We start from the raw sequence: 23,053 nt of genomic DNA on the forward strand, positions 1-23,053 counted from the left end.
GTATAAAACTTAAGTATTAACTTCAACTTGAGTTCTCTTTATTACTTTGGAAAGCATTTAAGATCTTTGTAACAACCACAACTTAATACAAAATCATCACTCGTTACTCCGTGGACGTAGACGATAGTCGAACTACGTAAACCTTTGTCTCTTGATAGCTTAGTATCATTTACATTGTCGTTATTATTGTTCTTATCTTGAGCACCATTTATTACTTAGCTTTATCAGTTCAATTGAGATGTCATTACCTCGTAATATTAAGATTTTCCGAACTGTTCATATTACATAGACTGGAGTCGCAGCATATTTAGCATTCAAGAAGGTTGAAGTCGAACGGAATTACAGAATCTATGCATCGCTCGCCACAGTATTTATATAAGACGAGAAGAGGGCAACGGAGTAGCAACCAAGACAGCAAAACATTATTATCTAATATGGTATTGGTCTGATTAAGGGAAAAAAAAAAGACTTTCGATTTTTTATCTTTTTTTTTTTTGCTAGCACATTCTGCTGATTTTAAAGGTAGCTGCACTGAAGTTTTTCATAGTCCAAACTGCTATTGAAGCTAGGGTATTCACTTCTGAAGGTAATGCTCAAGCCATTGTTAATATTCTTGATGACAGGAATAAGGTCATGCCTGGGAATTCTCCCCGGATCCTTCAAATTAGACAGTTGATAGATAAATTCTCTGAAGTCCAAGTCCAATTTTATCAAGAAGGCTGGCAATTCTTTGGCACATACCCTTGCCAATTTCACTAAGTCTAACCACAGCCCTGTATAGGTCAACTAGATCTATAAATCCACACAAGTTAAAATGCAGCTAATATTACATAGAACTAATATCTTAGATAGGACACAACATAGACATTCAAAAATTCAAAAGGAAGGGATACTCCCAGTATCAAAACAAGACGGCATGGATCCACGGATGATGATCTACATCTTGATATTGAAATAGTCCTGATCAAAATGATGCAGCCTAACATAACCATCTTCTCCCCCACTTGTAAAACTGCAGAAGGACAGAGAATAATAAAAGAATAAGGACCCGCAAAAAAGACGCAGAATCCCATTTGAATTAGAAGAAAAAAGGACAAATAAAAATCGTAAAATGTATCTACCAATTCGCAATACAGTAGAACCTTGTTTATATAGTAACATTTTTTTCAAGTCCCGGTAGAACCAAGAAACGAAAATAATGATATCTCGCTACCTCGAAAGATTCCTTTATCGAGGTATTACTGTATTGTGGATTCCCAATTAAATAAGTTTTGAAAATCTTCACCTATATTCAAAATAATAGGTGTTTCTATAGCATTTTTTTTTATCCATTTCAAGGTAAGATTTCACTGGAAAATTGAAATAATTTACAACTTCGCATGCTATTATGAAGATTAAAGAATAAATGTACCTTCTTCCATCAGGGTTAAATGCCAACGCATTAATCGGACCAAAATGTCCTTTTACACCACCAATTTCTTCTTGAAGAATCTAAATCGAAGGAAGATACCATGAAGTTATCAATCACAAAAGCATAGAAGGCAAAATGCTCACCAGATAAGAAGAATGCCCACCTTGTGGAAGAATTTTGCCTCAAACTTCCCAGCACGACGATCAGTTGTGGTGACGGAAGATGCATCTTGACCACCTCCAATAACCACCTATCAAGGGCAGAGAAACATTAGGTCAACAAAATTACTGATTAATTTAAAACTATACCTGTTGACAGATCCTATATCATGATTTTCATTTCATGCACAACTCAATACCAAGGATTTCAATAATGAACATAGAATCCTGATACCTAAAAGACGCGTTTTTGAAGATTCTAAAGGACTTGAATACCAAAAAAATTGTGGGTAACTTGGTCACTGTAATTGCGCGTCGGACACAAGTTTCATGGTTGCAAGAAATTTGCATTGAATTAGATCAATACAGCCATACAATATAAGCACACATACTATACAGCCCATAATACACATGAAACACAGTAAACAAACAAAAATATGTTAATGTTGCATGAGCACATACATGGTCAAGCAGTGGAGACATTGCAACAGCATTAACTGGACGTTCCGTCACATAAGTCTTGATAAGTGTCAAGGTCCGCGAGTCCCAAAGCTAACACAATCATGAAATAAACAGCTTGTCAACAAAAAAAAAAAAGGACAAAGTACGATTTACATACACAAGTAAATAAAAGGTAATACAGAGATGAGAGCGGGCTTATAAAGTGAATACTTTAGCAGATTTGTCTAAAGAACCAGTTAGGAAGTGCGAGCCATCTTCAGACATAAATAGTGAAGAAACAGTGTTCTGATGACCGATTTCTTTGCTTGATTCATTGAGCAGCTTTCCTGTCTGCAAACAATAGTAGTGTTTAATATAAGACATCTATCACTTTTTTTAGAAGTACGAGAAGCACATACTACAGCAGAAAACAAGTAATAGATGTAACTGAAAATGATTTTTCACTAGCCGCAGGTCTCGCACATGACAATAATAAGATCAGCTTGCTCAAGTTCTAGCACTTCAAGTCACACTTCCATTAATACTACTTTTGTGTGGGTGCGTACCTCCGAATCCCAAATGCGGATGACAGCATCTTCACCAGCACTGATTATAGTCTTGTTCAAGGGTCCCCACACAGCATTCTGGATTCTTCCTTTGGGTCCCTTAATTGTAAGCAGAGCTTCATCGGTCTCTGCAAATATACACTTTGTCAGTTTCCATGCTATACATCTAACTATCTAAATGCACATCAGAACCTAAAAAGGAATGGGGGTGGTGGGTAGGTGGGGGGAAGGAGATAAAGAATGGTTGACTATGAACATAATGAAAATTTTGACCCGAATTTAACCCAACAAAAAAAAATGCACAAATTACAATAGGAACAAGACATACAAAAACACCCAGTAAGCCAGGTAAACAATAGAAAAAACAACTTAACAAAAAAGTATGCCACGGTGTAGTAAGTCTACATAAGCATCAAGTAACAGAAATTAAAAAGAACCTATATTTCATTTTCCACACTGCACAGTACTCTTATTTCAGAACATTGATACTGCTCAGTTTTGACTTTCTTACTTCTCAATGATGTGCCGATACCTCATGAAATGAAGTTTATGCCCATTTTATACTTTACTCAGTAAATGATGTAATCTCCTAAATGTTTTACTTATCTATGTATGTGTATATGAATGAATGAATATATACTGTAGTCGCTGAGATCACACTTTATACAACTTAGAAGCAGACTGCCCATTAATTAAAACACATATTATCGTTGTCCATGCAAAATCAAGTTTAATGCAAATGCATAGTCAACTCAAGCAGAGTTGAAGCTTTATTCCTTATAAACACAGGTATCATAGCAATAGAAGCTGTGTCATGCAATAATAGAATGTCATCATATAAGCGGATAAAGTGCATATATAATGAAACATAAGGCAGATCATCCGGTATTTAAACTTTAAGCCATCAACATAATTGAATAGAAGATATAGGAAGGATAAACGATAATAGCCATCAAAATAAATACGCACGTTCATGTGGATCACTAGAAATCGTTTTCACATGTATGGCCGAAGTGAGTTCCATGAAAGGATCCGTAGTGATCACAGCAAGCTTATCCCCAACTGCAAAATTTACAGCTCTAGCTGGAGAATCAAATTTGAAGGTGAAGAGCTCGGCTCCAGTTTGAACATCCCACAGCTTTGCTGACTGATCCGCACTTCCTGTAATAAGGCACCTGCAGTCCCCTGAATCACATTGACATATATCAGTACTTACATAGTAGAATTTCGTTCCTTCAAAATTAATATAAAGGTCACCAAAGAATGAATCAGTATGCAGCTCTTTATATATCCGTCAGCTTTGCATCTGAAGTCCAAACTTAATCATTAACTCCTCTGTGGTGTAAAAGCAGACATAAGGGTTGCATGCTGTGGTGTAAGAGTTTGTTAACCCCAAGGAGATAAGGAAAATGTAACCATTTTGAAGCTCATGTCACAATGCAGCTTAAGCTTGGTACCCACAAGTATCTAAAAGAATAGACTTTGAGTGTCTAACGTCACTGGGCAGTTTCTCACATCCCTCACCTCAAAACAGCTTTTAAAAACATTGCCAAAATAGATATTCAGCACTGGGATATGCAATTGCTTCTGAGGCTAATTTTCACAGATAAAGTTTAGTGCAACGAAGCTGGTAATCATGCACTTGACTGCTGTTTAACAACCGTGGGAATAGAAATGGAGTATCCAAAATATTTAAACCCAGATTCCTATTTCAACGTTACTGCCAAAATAGAACTGGCTGACTGCTACTGCGGTGGTTCAAAAGCATCAAGTTAGCGAAAAAATCCTGTCAAATTTGACATATACCTAAGGACAGTCAAGCTTAGCAATTAAAGAATGTATCAACTGGCAAATAATATTTGCCTTCTTTCCAAACCAATCACAAATAAATAATTTAAAAAAATAATAATAATTAAACAGAACTTACTAGATACATCACAACACCAAACGGCTCCGTTATGTCCTTTGTAGGTACCCAATCGCTCACCATTATCAGCAAACCAGACAGTCGGCGTATGATCTTTTGCACATGAAAAGAGAAGATCACCTTCTCTGTTATACTTGAGAAATGTCAAAGGCCTCTCATGACCTTTCATCAAGATTGGCCTCATAATTACTGTCAAACAAACCAATCAAATCCAAATCAAAAACCCATATATACATCAGAAAAAACCCATCAGAAAACCCTAACTCCAAAATAGATTCAGATTTCTTATCCGATTTCAAATTAGAAAACAATACAAGTTTCAGATTACATACCTGATTTAGAGAGAGAGTCTACTTCGAGGGTTTGCTTCAATGGAGGAAGAAGGCGGAGGAACAAAACGATGATGCTGAAAGAGAGAGAGAAACTGAGTAACAAAGAGAGTCTAGGGTTTTAATGTTACTTCCCAAAGCGACGATACCATAAAAACCATGGCTGCCCATATCAGGTTTAACATGGCTGCCCGTTTAAGGCTTGTAACAAAATAACCCTGGGTGCTTATATAATAAAAAACAGTAAAGACATACAGCAGTAAATAGTAGACGGTAAAGGACCAGATTTCTTTTCTTCCCAGACTCCCAGTGTCATATTGGAATTTTGAGATTTTATTTTTGACTTGGAAATTCTCCGAGTCAATCAAAACTCCAAGTTCTTTAACAAAATCGGGAGCTGTAACGAAGAGTATATATATATATATATATATATATATATATATATATATATATATATATATCGATCATCTCCGCAGTCTGCTTCTCTGGATAGTAGCATAATTGAAGAAGCAAGAAGGTAGGTATTCATGTTTCCGTCAGAGTTTTTTTTGGCTGCATTTACTTTTTAGGTTTTTTTTTTTTTGAAATTGATTGAAAGATACAGATTGTAGAGTTTGTGTATTACGTGTACGAACATTGTTAGATTCTTCCTTTTAAGCAGTGACTGTTGTTGTTACTGGTTCACTTATAGGGTTTTGTGGTATGATTTAGAGTGTGAAGGTAGGGATGCTTTTGATTTATCTGGAATATCAGTCACAGTGTCACACATTCTGTGTTTGAGTAATTGTTCTCATGTTTTGGTGTGTTGTTATTGGTGAAATTGAGAGAACAAGTGAATCTGAAAGAAGTATTTCAAGTAATAGTATAAGCATTACACATACATTGGTTTTGTCTCTGTTAAACAACTTAAAAAGTTTCCGATCCGATCGTCATATTACTTTAATCCAATCTTCTGTGTTCATGTATGGATGTTTATGTTCTCTGATTGATGTCTGGTTTTGGTAGGTTTTGGCACATGATTGTGACTCAAGTAAGAACAACACCTGTTTAGGATGCAGCCTGCTGTTAATGATAAACGTGGTACACCGAATTTCCCAGGAAGGCCTACTGCTTCATCCTTCCCTGTTGCTTCTCAGGCTACAATGCCGTTTCAGCCTTCTCAGCCTGTGATTGGGGTAGAGAACTCTTCTTACATATCTGGCCCACTGGTTAGATTTAATAGTCCGGTTATGCCTCCTCCCCCAGCGCAACACAATCCTTCAGTTCAACCCAGTCTTCCTCAGCAAGGCTTACCATTTGTTGGTCAACAAGTTCGGCCTCCACCCTTCCCAGGGCCACACAATCCTTCGATTCAACCCAGTAATCCTCAGCAAGGCTTACCATTTGTTGGTCAACACATTCGGCCTCCACTCTTCCCAGGGCAACACAATCCTTCAATTCAACCCAGTAATCCTCAGCAAGGCTTACCATTTGTTGGTCAACAAGTCCGGCCTCCACCCTTCCCAGGGCAACACAATCCTTCAATTCAACCCAGTAATCCTCAGCAAGGCTTACCATTTGTTGGTCAACAAGTTCGGCCTCCACCCTTTCCAGGGAAAGACAATCCTTCGATTCATCCCAGCAATCCTCAGCAAGGCTTACCATTTGTTGGTCAACAAGTCCGGCCTCCACCCTTCTCCTCCCCACCGCAACACAATCCTAAAGTTCAACCCAGTAATCCTCACCAAGGCTTACCATTTGTTGGTCAACAAGTCCCACCTCCACCCTTCCGTCCACAATCTCAAATCTCTCAAGTGGCGCCAGTACATCGTAGTGTAAATCCTCCACTATCACAAGGGGATGCTCCCCAATCTCCATCACAGTCCTCATTTTATTCACTTAATCCACCTGTGCAAACAGTTTCACAGGGGTATCCATATATTAGCCAAGCTAATACTGTCCCTCCAGTACCATCAGTGCAGTCTTACCCCTTTCCTTCTCAACAAGGAGGTCATAGACCAGCTCCATCCCAAGCTTCTTCCATGGGAATGCATTATATAGGACATATGCAACATTCTTCTGCAGGACCTCCTGTTGGTGCTGTTCAGGACTTGGTTGAGGATTTCAGCTCACTCTCTGTTGGATCTTTTCCAGGATCAAATGACCCCGGCATTGATTCAAAAATGTTGCCAAGGCCACTGGATGATGCTGATACGGAGGGAAAGTCTTCTACGGAGTTTTATCCCTTCAATTGCCATCCTAGATATCTACGACTTACAACAAATGCAATACCAAATGCTCAATCACTGCTTTCGAGGTGGCATTTGCCTCTTGGAGCAGTGGTCCATCCTCTTGCAGAATCTGCTGATGAGGTTAGTAACATTATGAACTCCAAAATGGTCATTATTTTTCGATTTTTGGCAATTTATGTGTTTCCTTCTCTTTTATTATTTGCTTAATATCTTATTTTTATATTGAGCCTTATTGTTCAGGAAGAAGTGCCTACAGTTTACCTTGGACCAATTGGAATTGTTCGTTGTAGAAAGTGCCGTACATATGTGAATCCTTATGTTCAGTTTTCTGAAGGAGGAAGAAATTGGCGTTGCAACATCTGTAATTTGCTTAATGATGGTAGGTAGTAAGTATTATCTGTTTTGTTTTGTTGCAAATAGACCAAACTAGAGAGCCTTTAGTTTTTGTTTTGCATATAGTTGCTGTATCAAATATTCATGAGTTTGTTTTCCTTTACTCTGTTTTCCTTTTTTGATGAAGTTAGTTTCATTTCCATGTAACATTGCTCTAAAACTAGCGACTAGCAAGTTTATCCAAGAACTTCCCATGGATTGCAACACGATTTGTGATTTCTCTGTAGCTTATCTTGTAGTGCTTCTCTCCACACCGACTTGTAGCTCTGACAATTTTGCAGGTCATCTTCTGTATTTTCTTTGATCACAATTCACAATGTAGTTTGTTGGTTGTAAGAGATGCTTTTTCTTCCAACTCTATGTTGACATGACACTAGGGAATGTTGTACAAGATAATATGGTCTTAGTCTATGCACGTCAATGATGCGGTGCCCCAGAAACTGTCTTGCAGGCTATCCATATGAGTCTATGGTGCTTGGAGTTGGATTTGCTTAGCAACCCATTTATTCTTAAAGAATAAAACTGTCTTTTCTTTTAAAAAAATCAGTATGCGAAATCTAGTGTGTAGAAGTAAATATGATGAGATTGAACAACCTATTGGAAGAACTACACCGCGGATAATAAACAGCAAACCTCTTGAGTCACTATTTGGGTTGGGATTCACCATGAATGATTGTTATGTGTCGAACAATATTGGACAAAAGCCTGTGAAAATTCATCCTGGGATCACAGTCAAGTGTGGAGACTGCTTACCGCAATTTGAACTTGAAAGGGTCCCTCTTTTTTTAGTAAACGGGAACTAGAATGAGTTAATCTTAATTCTCGTCACTAATCATTGTGCTATGTAGTGGACTGCAAGTACATTTTATCTCCCTGCCCTTGAAATATTCTTGGCACCCACCTAATGTTTTAATGGCTATACCTATATTTAATGTCAACTATTTTGTGCTATTTAAGCATTAGAGCAAGACCTAATGCTGCTGCTGTTGGTGATAAATTTATCTATTATATACACCATTTATACTATGAAAGACTGTAACTTTTTGAAAATAAAGTTTGGATTGCTCGGTTAGGATTAGGTTTTAAGGTTTTGAGGAAATTCTAAAAGATAGTGCTGTGTTATTGGCTGTTAGTGTTTGGGTATATAAAGGTGTTAGAGAAGGATTTTATCAGTTCCCTTCACTTATTTATTTTTACACTCTGTAGGATGTAGGATGAGTCTGACACATGTTTTTCCTCCTGTATGATTGATGTGTTAATTATTCTTATATTTTGAACATTGTCAATGTAAATGAACGTAATTTATTTCGACTTTTTTGATAGTCCCTGCGGAATATTTTTCCCCTTTGGATGCAAATGGAAAAAGAGTTGATGCAGAACATCGGGCTGAGCTTTCAAAGGGAACTGTTGACTTTATTGCTCCAACAGAATATATGGTGCGACCTCCAATGCCGCCAACATACTTTTTCCTCATTGATGTATCAATCTCTGCAGTTAAAAGTGGCATGATTGAGGTAAGCACATTGAACTGGAATAAACTATCTGATTTTGTACATGTAATCATGGACTGCCTTCGCCTTTGTACTACTAGGCGAAAGTGTAGTATCGTTCCGAACAGGCGAAGTGCACTTGATTAGCTATTTAATTCCCTCAACATCTTTTTCTTCTCATCAGCTTATATAATTTTGTATTTGGGAAGAATTATGTAAATGCAGTATTTCAATGTTTATTTTTCTAAAGGTACGAGCATGCTGCAAAACTAAGTTTCAGACTGAGTGTTATCATGCTATGATTCCTGTAACAACTAATTCATGATTTACAATGAACTAGGTACAATATTTATTGGTGTCGGAACTTGCCTTCTATTTTCATTGTTAAAAGCAAAAGGAGGAAAAATGTCAACATGATTTGATTAGTTAACCTTTATTTTGGTATTGCTATTTTTTCTTTATGATATTTACAAGATATGGTTTCCTTTGGAAGATTTGATGGTGTATATAGAATTATAGATATTTTTATGTAGCAAATTAGATAATTGGCCACTGTGTGTTCCATTAGGAATATTTGGTCATATAGTGCTGTCGCCGTTTACTTCCCCCTTTCTTTGTTTCTCTCTCTATATATATGTAATTTTGTTTTTGTCCTTATGAACTAGTTTAATTACTAGTTATGGTTCATATTACTTCATTATTTTTGCGGTTAATTGGCATTTGGATCACTTTCAATTATCTTCACCTTCAACATTCTTTGGCAGATTGTGGCGGAGACCATCAAGTCTTGTTTGGATGAGCTGCCTGGTTTCCCTAGAACACGGATTGGGTTCATAACTTTCGACAGCGCATTACATTTTTATAATATGAAGGTAAGTGGTTCTTTTGTAGTATTTATTTTTCTGTCGAAGCATCTTTTTACTATCGAGCTTAACAATGCATTTTAAAATGATTTCTTGAACCTAAGACTCATTGTTATCAAGCAACAGGTGTGCTCCCATATAATAGCAATTTTATTGATTTCCTGTTTTGCTTGTGTCAGTCATCTTTGACACAACCTCAAATGATGGTGGTGTCAGATTTGGATGATATATTTTTGCCATTGCCAGATGAGCTCGTTGTCAACTTGTCCGAATCACGAACCGTGGTGGATGCATTCCTAGACAGCTTGCCATGCATGTTTCAAGACAATTTGAATGTCGAATCTGCTTTTGGGCCTGCTCTGAAAGCGGCGGCCATGGTTATGGTGTGTTTCCTTTTCACTGTTTTCACGCTTAGAACTTGTTGTTGCTTTGATTGCGCCCCCCTGCTGTTTTCTATGACTATTCGGTTTTAATTTGATGACTTCTTCAGTTTCACTTAATGTGCCTTCTTATTCTTCAGAGTCAACTCGGGGGCAAATTGTTAGTCTTTCAAACTGCATTACCATCTCTTGGTGTTGGCCGCCTAAGGTTACGCGGAGATGATACTCGTATTTATGGAACTGAGAAAGAACAGGAATTAAGAAAACCAGAAGATACTTTTTTTAGGAAAATGGCTGCAGATCTCACCCAGTCACAGATAGGAGTAAACGTGTATACTTTCAGTGACAAGTACATTGATATAGCTTCCCTAGGTAATTTGTGCTAGTAATTCAACATTTATTCTTAGCCATTTCTATGAAAGCTTCTTTGTTCCAAACATTATATGCTTTTGTAGGAACTCTAGCGAAGTATACCGGTGGTCAAGTATATCACTATCCAAGTTTCACCTGGGCCCTTCACAAAGAAAAAGTGAGGCATGAGCTTTTACGGGACCTTACAAGGGAAACTGCATGGGAAGCTATGCTGCGGATACGATGTGGAAAAGGTTCTCAGTTATGACTTTTGTGTGTCCCACACAACCTCAAATGTTTGTATGATCTGTTGTTACATTTCAAAACTGATACAGTTAAGTCCTGGATTTTCTTGTTTTTCAGGGGTGCGGTTTACAAGTTATCAAGGGCACTTTATGTTAAGGTCTTCAAATTTATTGGCGCTTCCCGCAGTTGACTGTGATAAAGCCTTCACAATGCAATTGGCTTTGGAAGAAACCTTACTTACAGCTCAGACAGTTTACTTCCAAGTTGCTCTACTGTATCCTTTACTAACTGCCACATATAACGTTGTAGTGGATGTATTTTAAAGCAAAAATATCCACATAGGGATGCAAATTTTGATTTGCTTGTTGCTGTAGGCATAACCTGATATGCATGTACATTCACCCTTCAGCGAATGATCCTTCAGCTGGATTGTTAAGGATTACGAATCATGTTCATGCTGTTGGGATTTCTGGTAGTGCACATATCCTCAGTTGGATTACTAAGAGCCTATTACTCGAACATCGTTCAATGTTCTTTTTGGGTTGCTTCGTGGATAGGATAACTATTTGCATTTTTTTTTTTAACAAATTAATTCCTCATCATCGTCCTTTTCTGCTTCTCGTTTATAATTCTTTTCGAGTCATGTTGGTTGTAGTGCTTTAGCTGGAATCAGCACTAAGTAGTTCAAGTGGATGATACTGAAGTGGCAGATACTCAATTAAATGTTTTCTTTGTACAACTTATTGGGTGTCTTAACAATTTAAAGATATACTACATCATCTGGCGAGAGGCGAATCAGGGTCCATACAGCAGCGGTGCCTGTGGTGTCAGATCTTGGTGAGATGTACCGCCGAGCTGATATCGGTGCCACTATGTCTTTGCTTAGCAGGCTTGGTAAGGTCAAACCCTGGATTATTGTGGATTTTGGTTTTTGCATGGGTCTTTGATATATTGTTTGTCTACTTAATAAATTTACAGCTATCGAAACATCTTTATCTAATAAGTTGGAAGAGGCTTGCCGTTCCGTCCAACAGAGAATTGTTAAAGCCTTAAGGGAGTACCGAAATCTCTACTCAGTTCAACATCGCGTGGGAGGCAGGATGATATATCCGGATTCTTTGAAATTCTTGCCTCTGTATGGATTAACACTATGTAGATCATTAGCTCTTCGTGGTGTAAATTTTGATTCTCAGCTAGATGACCGCTGCGCAGCTGGTTACACCATAATGACGTTACCTATTAAGAAGCTATTGAAGTTTCTCTATCCTAGCTTAATTAGGATTGACGAGTATATTTTGAAGGTAAACGTTTAAACGACCTATCACAAATGGCATATGCTGTAAAATAAATTGTTAACTTAGTGCATCCTTGTTCGTTTAAATTAACTCCAATTCATTGTGGCAGGCATCGGCTAATAGTGATGGTTCCAGAAACCATTTCAAAATGTTTCCCCTATCAGTGGAGAGTTTAGATCCAAGTGGCCTCTATATATATGATGATGGGTTTCGCTTCGTTATTTGGTTTGGTAGTAGGCTTTCTTCTGATTTGGTTACCAAATTAGTTGGAGTAGATTTTTCTACTCTCACTGATCTCTCAAAGGTACGGGACTTTTGCCTCTGTATTAAACATTATTGTTCTGAACTGGTACTGCTTTCGACTCATTTCTGAGAGAACTATATAATGAAATTGAAGCAGAATACTGATACCGTTTTCGACCCTCATGCACTATATTATTAGCTCCTTTCTTGTTTGGCCATGGATAACTGTCTTTGAAGCAGAACACTGTACTTCCTCTCTTTACTTAAAAGGAATTAGTATTTACAGTCTCTAGTTATTTCATGCACCATAACACTTATCACCATGATATATGTCTCCGAGTATTTTAGGTTCCTCGCGTTTATGATGCCCCCCTCTTCACTTATGTGCTTGAGAATGTGTTTGAAAGTCTACTAGGATAGTCATAATGTATCATCGGTTCACGCCGTCACTATCCTTTTTTGCAAGATTACATTTGTTCTGTGTGACAATGATATAGAAATATGTGACATAACACGTCTGTACACATACATCGGCTCTTGTATGAGGTGTCAAACGCGGTGCATTTGAATTAGACGAAACAGAACACGTCTGTACACATACATTTGTACATGTTTCAGTAATGGCGTGCTTTATCTTTTATTAAATGTTTTTCACTACACATCAGACACAGTTTTGTGCTGGTAATCACAAGATATGCATGCAATATCCAACTGTTATTATGTCCAAACATTGAAGGGTTTGCAAGTGTCAGAAACCGTGTCTATTTGCCCCGGCAAGGCAACAGTTTAGAAAGTGCAGTGTCACTTCTTCACAGTGTTTGATCTTTCTTTGTTTATTTCAGGCATATAAAATTAAGGCAGTGTTGACTCTCCTCTGATGCTGTTCTCTTCTTTTTTTGTGGTTCAGGTTAGCCTATGTGAGCATGATAATGATGCATCGAAAAATCTGATGGGAATAATTAAGAGATTTAGGGTTGCCAGCTCATCCTCGTATCAGTTGTGTCATCTTGTAAGACAAGGTGAACAACCAAGAGAAGGTTCTTTGCTACTTGCTAACCTTGTTGAAGACCGAATATCTGGATCTAGCGGTTATGTTGAGTGGATTCAGCAAATACACCAGCAAGTCCAGCAAAATTTATAATATACATGTTAGAAAGGCCAGTATCCATACTCCATACTGTAAATGTTTCAGAAGTAATATCATAGCTTTAAAAGTTATATCCCAAGTTTATGGGTTATTTTAGAATAGTCATCATAACATCATTATGTCAAGCAGAAATAGCAGCGGCCCTTAGATATTATAGCTGTTAGTGAAGGTGCTCCTTCAGCTCTCTGTTTTAGTTTGTTCGCATTTGTTGGCTTTTGCTTTTTGTTTTTGGTCTTTTGATGAACTCAGTCGCTGAATTTATACAGCAATTTTGTAAAGTATATTCATCTACAATGAGTTGATAACCTGAACTCTTGGTATCCCTATTATAAGGTTAACAAAGAAAAACGACAAACTTATAGTTTGTTCATTTTGCTCCCACTACGGACTCAACAAACATGAAAAACGACAGGGCAAACGAACAAAACTGTTGGTTTGTTGAGTGAGGCGGTAGAACAGACGCGCGCTTGATGAAAAACCGGGCGGTTGTACCAAACACGATGGCGTGTGAACCAAAAACGCTAACGTGTGATCCAAAACCGCCAGTTTTTACTTCACATGCCGGCGTCTGTGGTGAATCCTCCAGCGTGTGATCCAAAACCGCCAACGGCTGAAAAATCTTGTCATCCAACGGCTAAAATTTTGAATCTTATAAATACTCCTCATTTCAACTACAAATTCACACATACTAAATCTCTCCGCTCTTAAATCATCCATAAAAATGCCTCCCAGAGTTCTGGTGTTAGATACACTCAACAAGAGGATTTAGCTATTTGTAGAGCCTTCATTTTTCACACACAAGATGTTGTCAATAGGAATGTAGCCGAACCGGCGTTGTGTTTCTGGGAGAAAGTTTATACAATGTTCGCCGCTGAAACCGGGAACATTTATGGGTGTGATTCTCACGGATTGTCGCATCGTTTTAGTGTAATTTGTCGTCCTGTATCGGAATTCCTAGATGTACTAGTGCAATCAAACAAATAGGATTTTGCGAGCCCGATTGAATATAAGAAATAACTTGGACGGTATCAAAAACCACTATCCAAGTGTCAATCAATTTAATCAACAACCAAAGGTTGGATTCACAATTGATTGAACTTACGCACAACCTGTGATATTTCAATTATATAAACAAATATAATACTGAAAAGAAATAACACAGACACCAGAAGTTTTGTTAACGAGGAAACCGCAAATGCAGAAAAACCCTGGGACCTAGTCCAGATTTGAACACCACACTGTATTAGGCCGCTACAGACACTAGCCTACTCCAAGTTAACTTCGGACTGGAATGTAGTTGAGCCCTAACCAATCTCACACTGATCAAGGTACAGTTGCGCTCCTTACGTCTCTGAATCCCAACAGGACTCTACGCACTTGATTCCCTTAGCTGATCTCACCCACAACTAAGAGTTGCTACGACCCAAAGTTGAAGACTTGATAAACCAATCTGTCTCACACAGAAAACTCTTTTGAATAGATAAATCTGTCTCCCACAGATAAACCTACAAGTTTTGATCCGTCTTTTGATAAATCAAGGTGAACAAGAACCAATTGATATACCGGACTTATATTCCCGAAGAACAACCTAGAAATATCAATCACCTCAAAATAATCTTAATTGTATGGTAGCGAAATAAGATATTGTGGAATTACGAACGACGAGACGAAGATGTTTGTGACTACTTTTTATCTTGCCTATCGGAGATTAAATCTCGAGCCAATCTTAGAGAAGATAGTACTTAATCACGATAGAAAACGACAAGATCAGAACACGCAACTAAAGAGAAAATAGTTGGGTCTGGCTTCACAATCCCAATGAAGTCTTCAAGTCGTTAACCTACATGGTTTTTTTTAGAAATACCTAAGGTTAAAGGAGAATTGACTCTAGTCGCAATTAGTATCACACGGGAGGTGTGGGGATTAAGTTTCCCAGTTGCTAGAGTTCTCCCTTATATAGTCTTCAAATCAGGGTTTGCAATCAATGTTACCTTGGTAATAAAGCATTCAATATTCATCGTTAGATGAAAACATGATTAGACTCAAGCTAATATCTTTCAACCGTTATATAGAATTTAGCTTGTTACACACAAATAAAAAGTGACTTCATTTAGATATAGGTGATAGACACATTTTTATGACCGAATTCTCCTCAATTTTCAGTATTGTTGGTACTCGATTTTCTACTTATTATGGTGTTTTATGTGTTTGTAGGTATTTTTGGAAAATTCGGCTCGAAAATTTGGTATAGGCACCCGAAGGACACATGTTATTCAGACTCCCAGTTTTGGATAAGGGCACCTAACTGATAAGGGGCACCCCAGGGAGCCAACTGCTAATCGCATCCCATTACTGGTTAAGGGGGCTCCATCTTCTTCCTTGATTTGAAAAGAAAAATTGGCGGGAAATTTGGTTTCAACGGTAAAGGATTTATTATCTTTAAGATAAGAATATCTTCTTGCCTTACAAACATGAAGTTTGGAAGAAAAAGGAAGTTATCTTGTATTAAACAAGAAAGATATCCTTAGAAGATTTTATCTTGGATTTTATTCTGCAAATTAAAGAAGATATGAGTTTAGTAAAGACATATATAGAATAAATAGAAGGAAAAATTCTTGAAGATATTTTTAATTAAAAAGAAGAAGACTTTGGATTTATGGAAGAATATATTTGAGTGATGTGTATTTGTGTGTATAAATAGAGAGCTAGAGAGCACATTTGGGGGAGTTTTGGAGAGAAAAGAAAATCACTGCTTTAATAATTTTCTCACATTTTCATCATTTGTAAACCACTTTTTGAGCCATGAATAAATATTTTAAGTGTGTTTTCGACGTGATGAGCTAATCCCCAACACTGGGACAACGGAGGAAGACGAATTTCATACGTGGGTAAAATTATTTAATTCTTTTAAGACTTTTGCATTAATTTTAATTGAAATATGATTTGAATTAATTGGTTGTCATTTAATTTGATGAGGTATGATTAGCTTAAATATTTTGATACATCATGCTTGGGATTTAGAACTAATCTTTTGAGAATCTACCTTGGCAAAATCAGAGTCCATGTTAATTTTATTTATTGAGCTTTAATTGTTGAGAATAAATAAATCGAACCCTATGTTATGAATTCGATGAAATCCTAGTCCCACTAACTCTCTTCATCTTGTGACAATATTTTGTATATATTTTTCTTTTCTTTTAGTTTATTAATTCTTAAAATTAATCTCATCAAGTCCGAGTGAACGACAACTCTATTTATCACTATATAAAATTCGATCAACTTTTGGCGCCGCCGACGCGGACTTGTGTATAGATTTGTGTTTAGGTTTTATTTTTATTTTTATTATTTTTGTTCTTTTTTATGCCTTTTGGTATTTCTTGTTTGTTTTCAGATTTGGAGCTGAGCTAAAGAAAAAGGGAGAAAGTGTTGAAAACAAAAGCGAAGCCAAAGAAGAAAAGAAAAGAGAAATCCAAAAGGAGTGAAGAAGAAGATTTTTGTATATAGATATTTTATTTTATTTTATTTTAGAAACTGTAATTAACATTTTATTGTTGTATTTTTTTTTCTTCTTTTATTTTTGGACATTTTTCGGACTTTATTTTTGGACATTGGACATTATTAGTTTTAAAAACCCTAAGGAAGGGTTCATTTAAATAAAACTGTTGCAGGGAAGGACGACGGTTACGATACCGTCTCGTCCCCTCGGGTTCGTACACTGACATTGGATTCGGTGGCCTGAGTCGACTTCAGCGGTTCATCGCCCGTCTGGTACGGGAGGTAAGGCTCTATCCACCCACGAATCCCCTGTCAGTGGGTTTATTTTGTGTTGAGAATGTCGAACTGGTATTACAATAGCCAATACAACGAATATCCGACTGATTTTCAAAATGGACATTACTTTGACCATAGTGTGAATACTGGTTGGGAATGCCAACCTTTTGAAGATTATGGCTCATACCATGGTGATCCCAATTACTATTCACATGAATACCGGTCATACGAGCAAAATTCCTATAATTCCTCTTCTCTAGATGAGGCACGTAAGATACTTGAGTCAACGCGTAAGTTACATGAGTCGACACATAAGTCAGCAGACATAGATGACTTAGTTATAGACGAAAGAACTGTAACAATGAGTGAACCTTCTTTAGAAGATAACCTCAGGAAGTTAGCTGAGTCAACATGTAAGTTAACTGAGTCAACATGTGAGTTTGCTGAGTCAACACATAGGCTTGAGTTAGAGACGGAAGAAAGATTTGTTCGAATTACACTGAATTGCCAATACATTGCTTCAAAAATCAACCTTGAAAGTGAGGAAATTTTTTATTTACATAATCAAGATGACAAGGATAGAATTGGAAGCAATACTTTATATGAGGTTCAACCATTTTCATGTTATTATGATTATGATGAGGATAGTGCTGATGAAGAATCTGAAATATTTAGGCATAGTGATCAGGAATTTGTTACTCCAACTGAGCTTTATAATGATAATATTATTTCTAGTTCAAATCCAAATAATTTTAATAATTATTCACCTATTCAAAAGGACGAGGATTTTACTAAAGATAAGACTTCCTTAGATGATGTAGTATTTCCTTTTGATTACGAAGGCGATGATAGTTTAGAGGAGCGGGTTTATCCTGAGAATATTGTTTTCGAGTCTAGCGATTTAGAAACATTAGTCTTAGAAAAACAAAATGAAATCTTAGAGATGAGTGAGGATGTACCTGACTTAGAAGAATCAATTGACCATTTTCAGGAATCTGATGACCTTGAAACTAGGGAAGTTGTGACTAGTCTTTATAGAGACACTGAAAACTCTATGTTTGGGGGTGATTTTTGTTCTCCATGTGCTTTAACTCTTACAAAGGTCCCTCACTTGGAACTTAACATATATGCCTCAACCATTTTACAAGATTATCTTCATACACGTTTTCCTGAACCTAATGATATCCAGATAGAAGTTCAGTTGTTAGAAACCCATCCTCTGGTTGATGTGGTTAACCCAGGATACGATACCTCGATTGACTTTGTTTTCCCACCAAAAAAATTTTCTCCAATTGTGGGAACTTATGAAATTAAAATGTGTCAGATATTAAGTTTCGAGACTAAACCTAATTACTTTAGGAGATTAGCGTCGACATATTTGTTTAAGGAAGACCACCACTCTCTTTGTGGCCAGTTGTGTAAGTCAAATTTGATTGAATTTAAGGATCCGCAATTATTTAGGTTATTATTATGTGCTTTTAAGTTTTTATTTGAGTTCTTCCAGACTCTAGAACCTGAACATTCGGATCTAACTTTTGAGGAAATGCAACGCAGGAAAATATGTTATCTAGACCCAGTTATAGAACCTGAACCTGAACCACAGCTAGATGTAGTTATCTTAAACAGGAAACTAGACAAGGGTGTGCTTTATTTGTCAACTTTCTTGGCATGGTGCAGATTCCTTTTACTTGTGATATCTCTATTTGGTTTTGGTGATCCGCAGTTATTCCGGATATTACTTTATGATTCTATAAGGTGACTAATCTTTTCTTAGTCTGGCTGAAGACTTTAAACTTAGAACTTCTTGGGAGGTAACCCATGCTCTTGCAACACGGTAATATCTTTCCTTAACTCTTTTGCTTCAAGTGGTAACAGTTTCTCCTTGTTCATGCTTTTAAATTTATCTTTAGAACATTGAGGACAATGTTAGATTTAAGTTTGGGGGTATGGGAGAAACTTTTTAGTTTCAATAAATAAACTTCAGAGCCTAGAAATTTATGTTTATTAAGGATGGCACTAACCCATCTGAGTGGATGGAAGCATCTTGGTTATAGGAATTGAGGAACCAATCTGATTAGATGGAAACATCTAAAGAGTCTATTCATAAAAGCACAGAGCTCAGGTGTTAGAATTTAAAAAAAAAATGAGACCAGACCATCAGACCTATTCTTTTGGAAATTTACATGTCTAGGCAATACTATTAGAATCAATTTGAATGTTGAGTTGCATAATTATTGTTTTATTAAATCACTAATATCAACCAATGGTGGAATCTTAGCTCTATTCTCTCCATAATTTTCACAACATCTTTTTAAATTAGTTCGCTATTTCATTTATTAAAAAAAAATCTAAAAATCCTCTTTCACAAGTCTTGGACGAATCATACTACTACAACAACTTTGAAAATCACATCAATTTTTGGCGCCGCCGACGCGGACTTGTCTTTAGGTTAGAGTTTTTAGATTTTTTTTTTTCTTTTAGGTTTTTATTTTTATTTGTCCTTCTTTACGTTTTTGTCTTTTTCTTTCAGAATTTGGAATTTGGAGCGAAAGAAAATTTTGCCAAAGCTTTTGGTGAATACTTAAAGACTGGAGTAAAAGGCAAAGCGAACGGAGCGAAAGAAAAAGATTTTTTTATAAAAAAAAAAAGAGGAAAAAAAAAGGAGAGACATTTTTATTTTTGTAGACTTTTATTTTTTTAGACTTTCTTTTTCTTTTGCACTTTATATCTTTGGACTTTGGACTTTAAATTTTGGGAGATTAATTTTAAACCCTATGGAAGGGTAGCAAGCCGAAACTTGCAAGAAGCATAGTAAACTATCGGGTCCATCTTTTAAATATAAACTGTTTGCAAAGAAGGACGATGATTACGATATCACCTCGGCCCCTCGGGTTCGTACATGACATAGGAGTCGTGGCCCGAGTCGACTACAAAGGTTCATCCCCCATCTGGTACGGGAGGTAAGTTTGTCGAAACACTCGTGAATCCCCTGTCAGCGAGTTACTGTCTTCCTTCGTATGCATATATGTTGAGGACTTGAAAACGGCTGCTTTAATTTCCTAGTAAAGGGCAAGGACTGGCCATACAAGATAAGGATTCGGATTTCATCACCGTTCTCTTCTTGCCCGCCTTAGGAAAACGACACCAAACGCGAACCTAAGCCTAAAATTTTGACTAGAACGAGACCGATAGGGTAACGAGCTTAACAGGAAAGTCATTGGAAAAATATTGGTTACTCTTTTAAGCATACTTAGAAGTTCTTGACGGTTTCTGTAAGTTGAATGTGTGACTGCGCCGCCTTGTAATACCGGTGAGGCCTTGGGTATCAAAGCTCCACCGAGCTTCCCTCGCCTCTATTCAACTTACTTTAACTCGGATTGATTCCAGAGGGGTTTGCTTTAAATTGTAACGAATTCCCGTTCGAAGGATTAGAAGCTGGTCTAGAAACAATCTAAGTGGATCAATCATGCTTTTTGTTTGCTAGAAATCAGTAGGTTTGCTGTGGTGGAGTCAGCCTTGATTGTGTTTGCATAGAACATCCCTTCCTTTTTAGGACTTTTATTTTTGATTTTGTTTTTCTAGTGTATGCCCGAAGTTTTTAAACAGGCTTGGAAAAGAAACACTCTAGGTTGTTTGATTAGTGAAAAACCTAGTAGTTCTTCTTGTGAAGGCGAGGAGCTCGAAAACTCTTCTTTTGAGAGCCCCGTTTTTGGAAACTTCAGTTTTGAGAATCTGTCTCTTCGTGAGAAAATTACACCTAGTACTCCTAGTCCTTTGGTAGTGCCAGAAATGGCAACCCTGAAAGCTTTGCTAAGCCCAACAAGGACCTCTCGTCCGTCTTGTATCAAGTTAGCTGAAACTGAGGCAAATTATGAACTGAAACCTGGGACTTTACAGATGCTCCCAATGTTTCTAGGGAAGGAGAATGAGAACCCCTATTTTCATGTTAGGGAATTTGAGGAAGTTTGTAGTACCCTGAAAATTAAAAACCTAAGTGATGATGCGTTGAAACTTAGGTTATTCCCCTTTTCCTTAAAAGATAAAACCAAATCTTTGCTGTATAGTTTGGACTCTGAGTCAATTGAAACCTATGACCAACTTACTTCTGCCTTTATATAGTTACTTAGAAAGGTTCAATGACTTGATATCTCAATGTCATCATCATGGTTTGGAGAAGGTTAGGTTAGTTTTGATCCTCTACGAGGGTTTAGATTATTCAACAACAACCATGGTTGAGTCCTTATGCACGGGTGGGTTTGAGAATAAAACTGTTGATGAAGCGATGACATTTTTGAATGAAATCGCCGATAAGACCCAACAATGGGAAAATAGTAGGGAACCCCAGAAAACAATTCTTCTAAGCAGAGGAAATGTTAATAGGGTAGAAGGATCTTATGAGTCAGATGCCAAAATAGCAGCTATATCCAAAAGGTTAGAAGCCTTAGAATTAGGTCATTCTAGTGGTAATAGTGGAAGAAATGAGCCTTTTTGGGAAGGCCATGTTGTTGAAGAGAAAGCCAATGCTCTTTATAACAACACTAGGTTTGATAACCAACAGAAGTTTGACCCATATTCAGAAACCTAAAACCCTGGCTGGAGAAACCATCCAAACCTTTCTTGGTCCAAGAGCCAGAATCAAGGTCAGTCTAGTAATGCTCAGGTTCCCCCAGGTTTTGGCTATACTAAGAATCCTTCACCTCCGGCACAGTTTCAGAACCCTTCGGATAAGAAGCTTATGAGTTTAGAAGAGTCTCTTGCTTTGTTAACTCGTAACACTGTGCAGTTTCAGCAATCTGTTGCTCAAGGTTTAGAAGAAAATAAGAGAATAGGTCAGGCTAACTCTCACGCTATTTCCGAGTTGAAAACCCAGGTTAGTCAGATAAATGAGACATTGAGAGAAAAAGGAAAGTTTCCTAGTCAACCACAACCCAACCCTAGGGGAGTCCATCAAATATCTTTAGCTGGTGAAAAATCATCAAACCATGTGAACTCGATAACAATACTTAGGAGTGGTAAAACGGTAGACAATAAGGTAGCCATGCCTAGTGGACATACTGCAGTTCCACCTTCTACTTCCCAAGAGGAGCCCGTAGACGAGGAAACTGAAACAGTCTCTAAGGATTCCCAAGAAATTCCTGATAGGTCTACCTTTGTGCCTAGAGCCCCATATCCACATTTGTTAGCCCCAACAAAGAAGGAGTCGACTTTCAACGAGATAATGGAAACATTTAAGCAGGTGAACATCAACATTCCGCTATTAGAAGCAATTAGGCAGATGCCTGCTTATGCCAAGTTCCTTAAAGATCTTTGTACACGAAAGCGTAAGCTTAATGTCCATAAGAAAGCTTTTTTAGTTGGTCAGGTAAGTTCCATTCTTCTGAACCAAACACCCCCTAAGTATAAGGATTCTAGATTCCCCACCATATCTTGTGCGATTGATGATCACATGGTCGGTAAAGCTTTACTTGACTTAGGAGCTAGTGTTAACTTACTCCTGTATCATGTATACACCCATCTAGGTTTTGGTAAGTTAAAACCGACTAAAATGACACTACAATTAGCTGATAGGTCTGTCAAAGTCCCTCGTGGTGTCATAGAGGATGTTCTGATTGAGGTTGATAAGTTTATTTATCCTGTGGATTTCGTTGTTCTAGACACCCAGCCTGTTCAGGACCCAAGTCGTCAAATCCCAGTGATTTTAGGTCGCCCATTTTTAGCCACAGCTAACGCTGTCATCAACTGTAGGACTGGGCTTATGAACATATCCTTTGGTAATATGATCACTGAACTAAATGTCTTTAATGTTACTAG

General features: G+C 37.3%; 2 protein-coding genes across 2 annotated transcripts; one reads left to right on the forward strand and one right to left on the reverse strand.

Moving 5' to 3' along the window:
* Positions 1-634: 634 nt before the first annotated feature.
* On the reverse strand, positions 635-4,973 carry LOC113323022 (eukaryotic translation initiation factor 3 subunit I-like). The gene is made up of 9 exons (XM_026571254.1): positions 4,836-4,973; positions 4,504-4,692; positions 3,546-3,761; positions 2,577-2,704; positions 2,242-2,361; positions 2,032-2,121; positions 1,575-1,661; positions 1,412-1,491; positions 635-1,012 (listed from the first exon to the last, which is right to left on the reverse strand). Exons 2-9 carry the CDS (start codon positions 4,685-4,687, stop codon positions 937-939), a joined length of 981 nt encoding a protein of 326 aa, XP_026427039.1. The 5' UTR covers positions 4,688-4,692; positions 4,836-4,973; the 3' UTR covers positions 635-936.
* A 295-nt stretch (positions 4,974-5,268) lies between these two features.
* On the forward strand, positions 5,269-13,846 carry LOC113322387 (protein transport protein Sec24-like At3g07100). The gene is made up of 13 exons (XM_026570462.1): positions 5,269-5,349; positions 5,838-7,183; positions 7,304-7,442; positions 8,780-8,970; positions 9,711-9,818; positions 9,989-10,192; positions 10,330-10,561; positions 10,645-10,794; positions 10,904-11,060; positions 11,553-11,680; positions 11,765-12,087; positions 12,191-12,385; positions 13,232-13,846. The coding sequence occupies exons 2-13, from the start codon at positions 5,885-5,887 to the stop codon at positions 13,463-13,465; spliced, it is 3,360 nt and encodes a 1,119-aa protein (XP_026426247.1). The 5' UTR covers positions 5,269-5,349; positions 5,838-5,884; the 3' UTR covers positions 13,466-13,846.
* Positions 13,847-23,053: the final 9,207 nt, after the last annotated feature.

This window comes from Papaver somniferum, chromosome 11, assembly GCF_003573695.1.
Source record: "Papaver somniferum cultivar HN1 chromosome 11, ASM357369v1, whole genome shotgun sequence".
Classification (NCBI taxonomy): domain Eukaryota; kingdom Viridiplantae; phylum Streptophyta; class Magnoliopsida; order Ranunculales; family Papaveraceae; genus Papaver; species Papaver somniferum.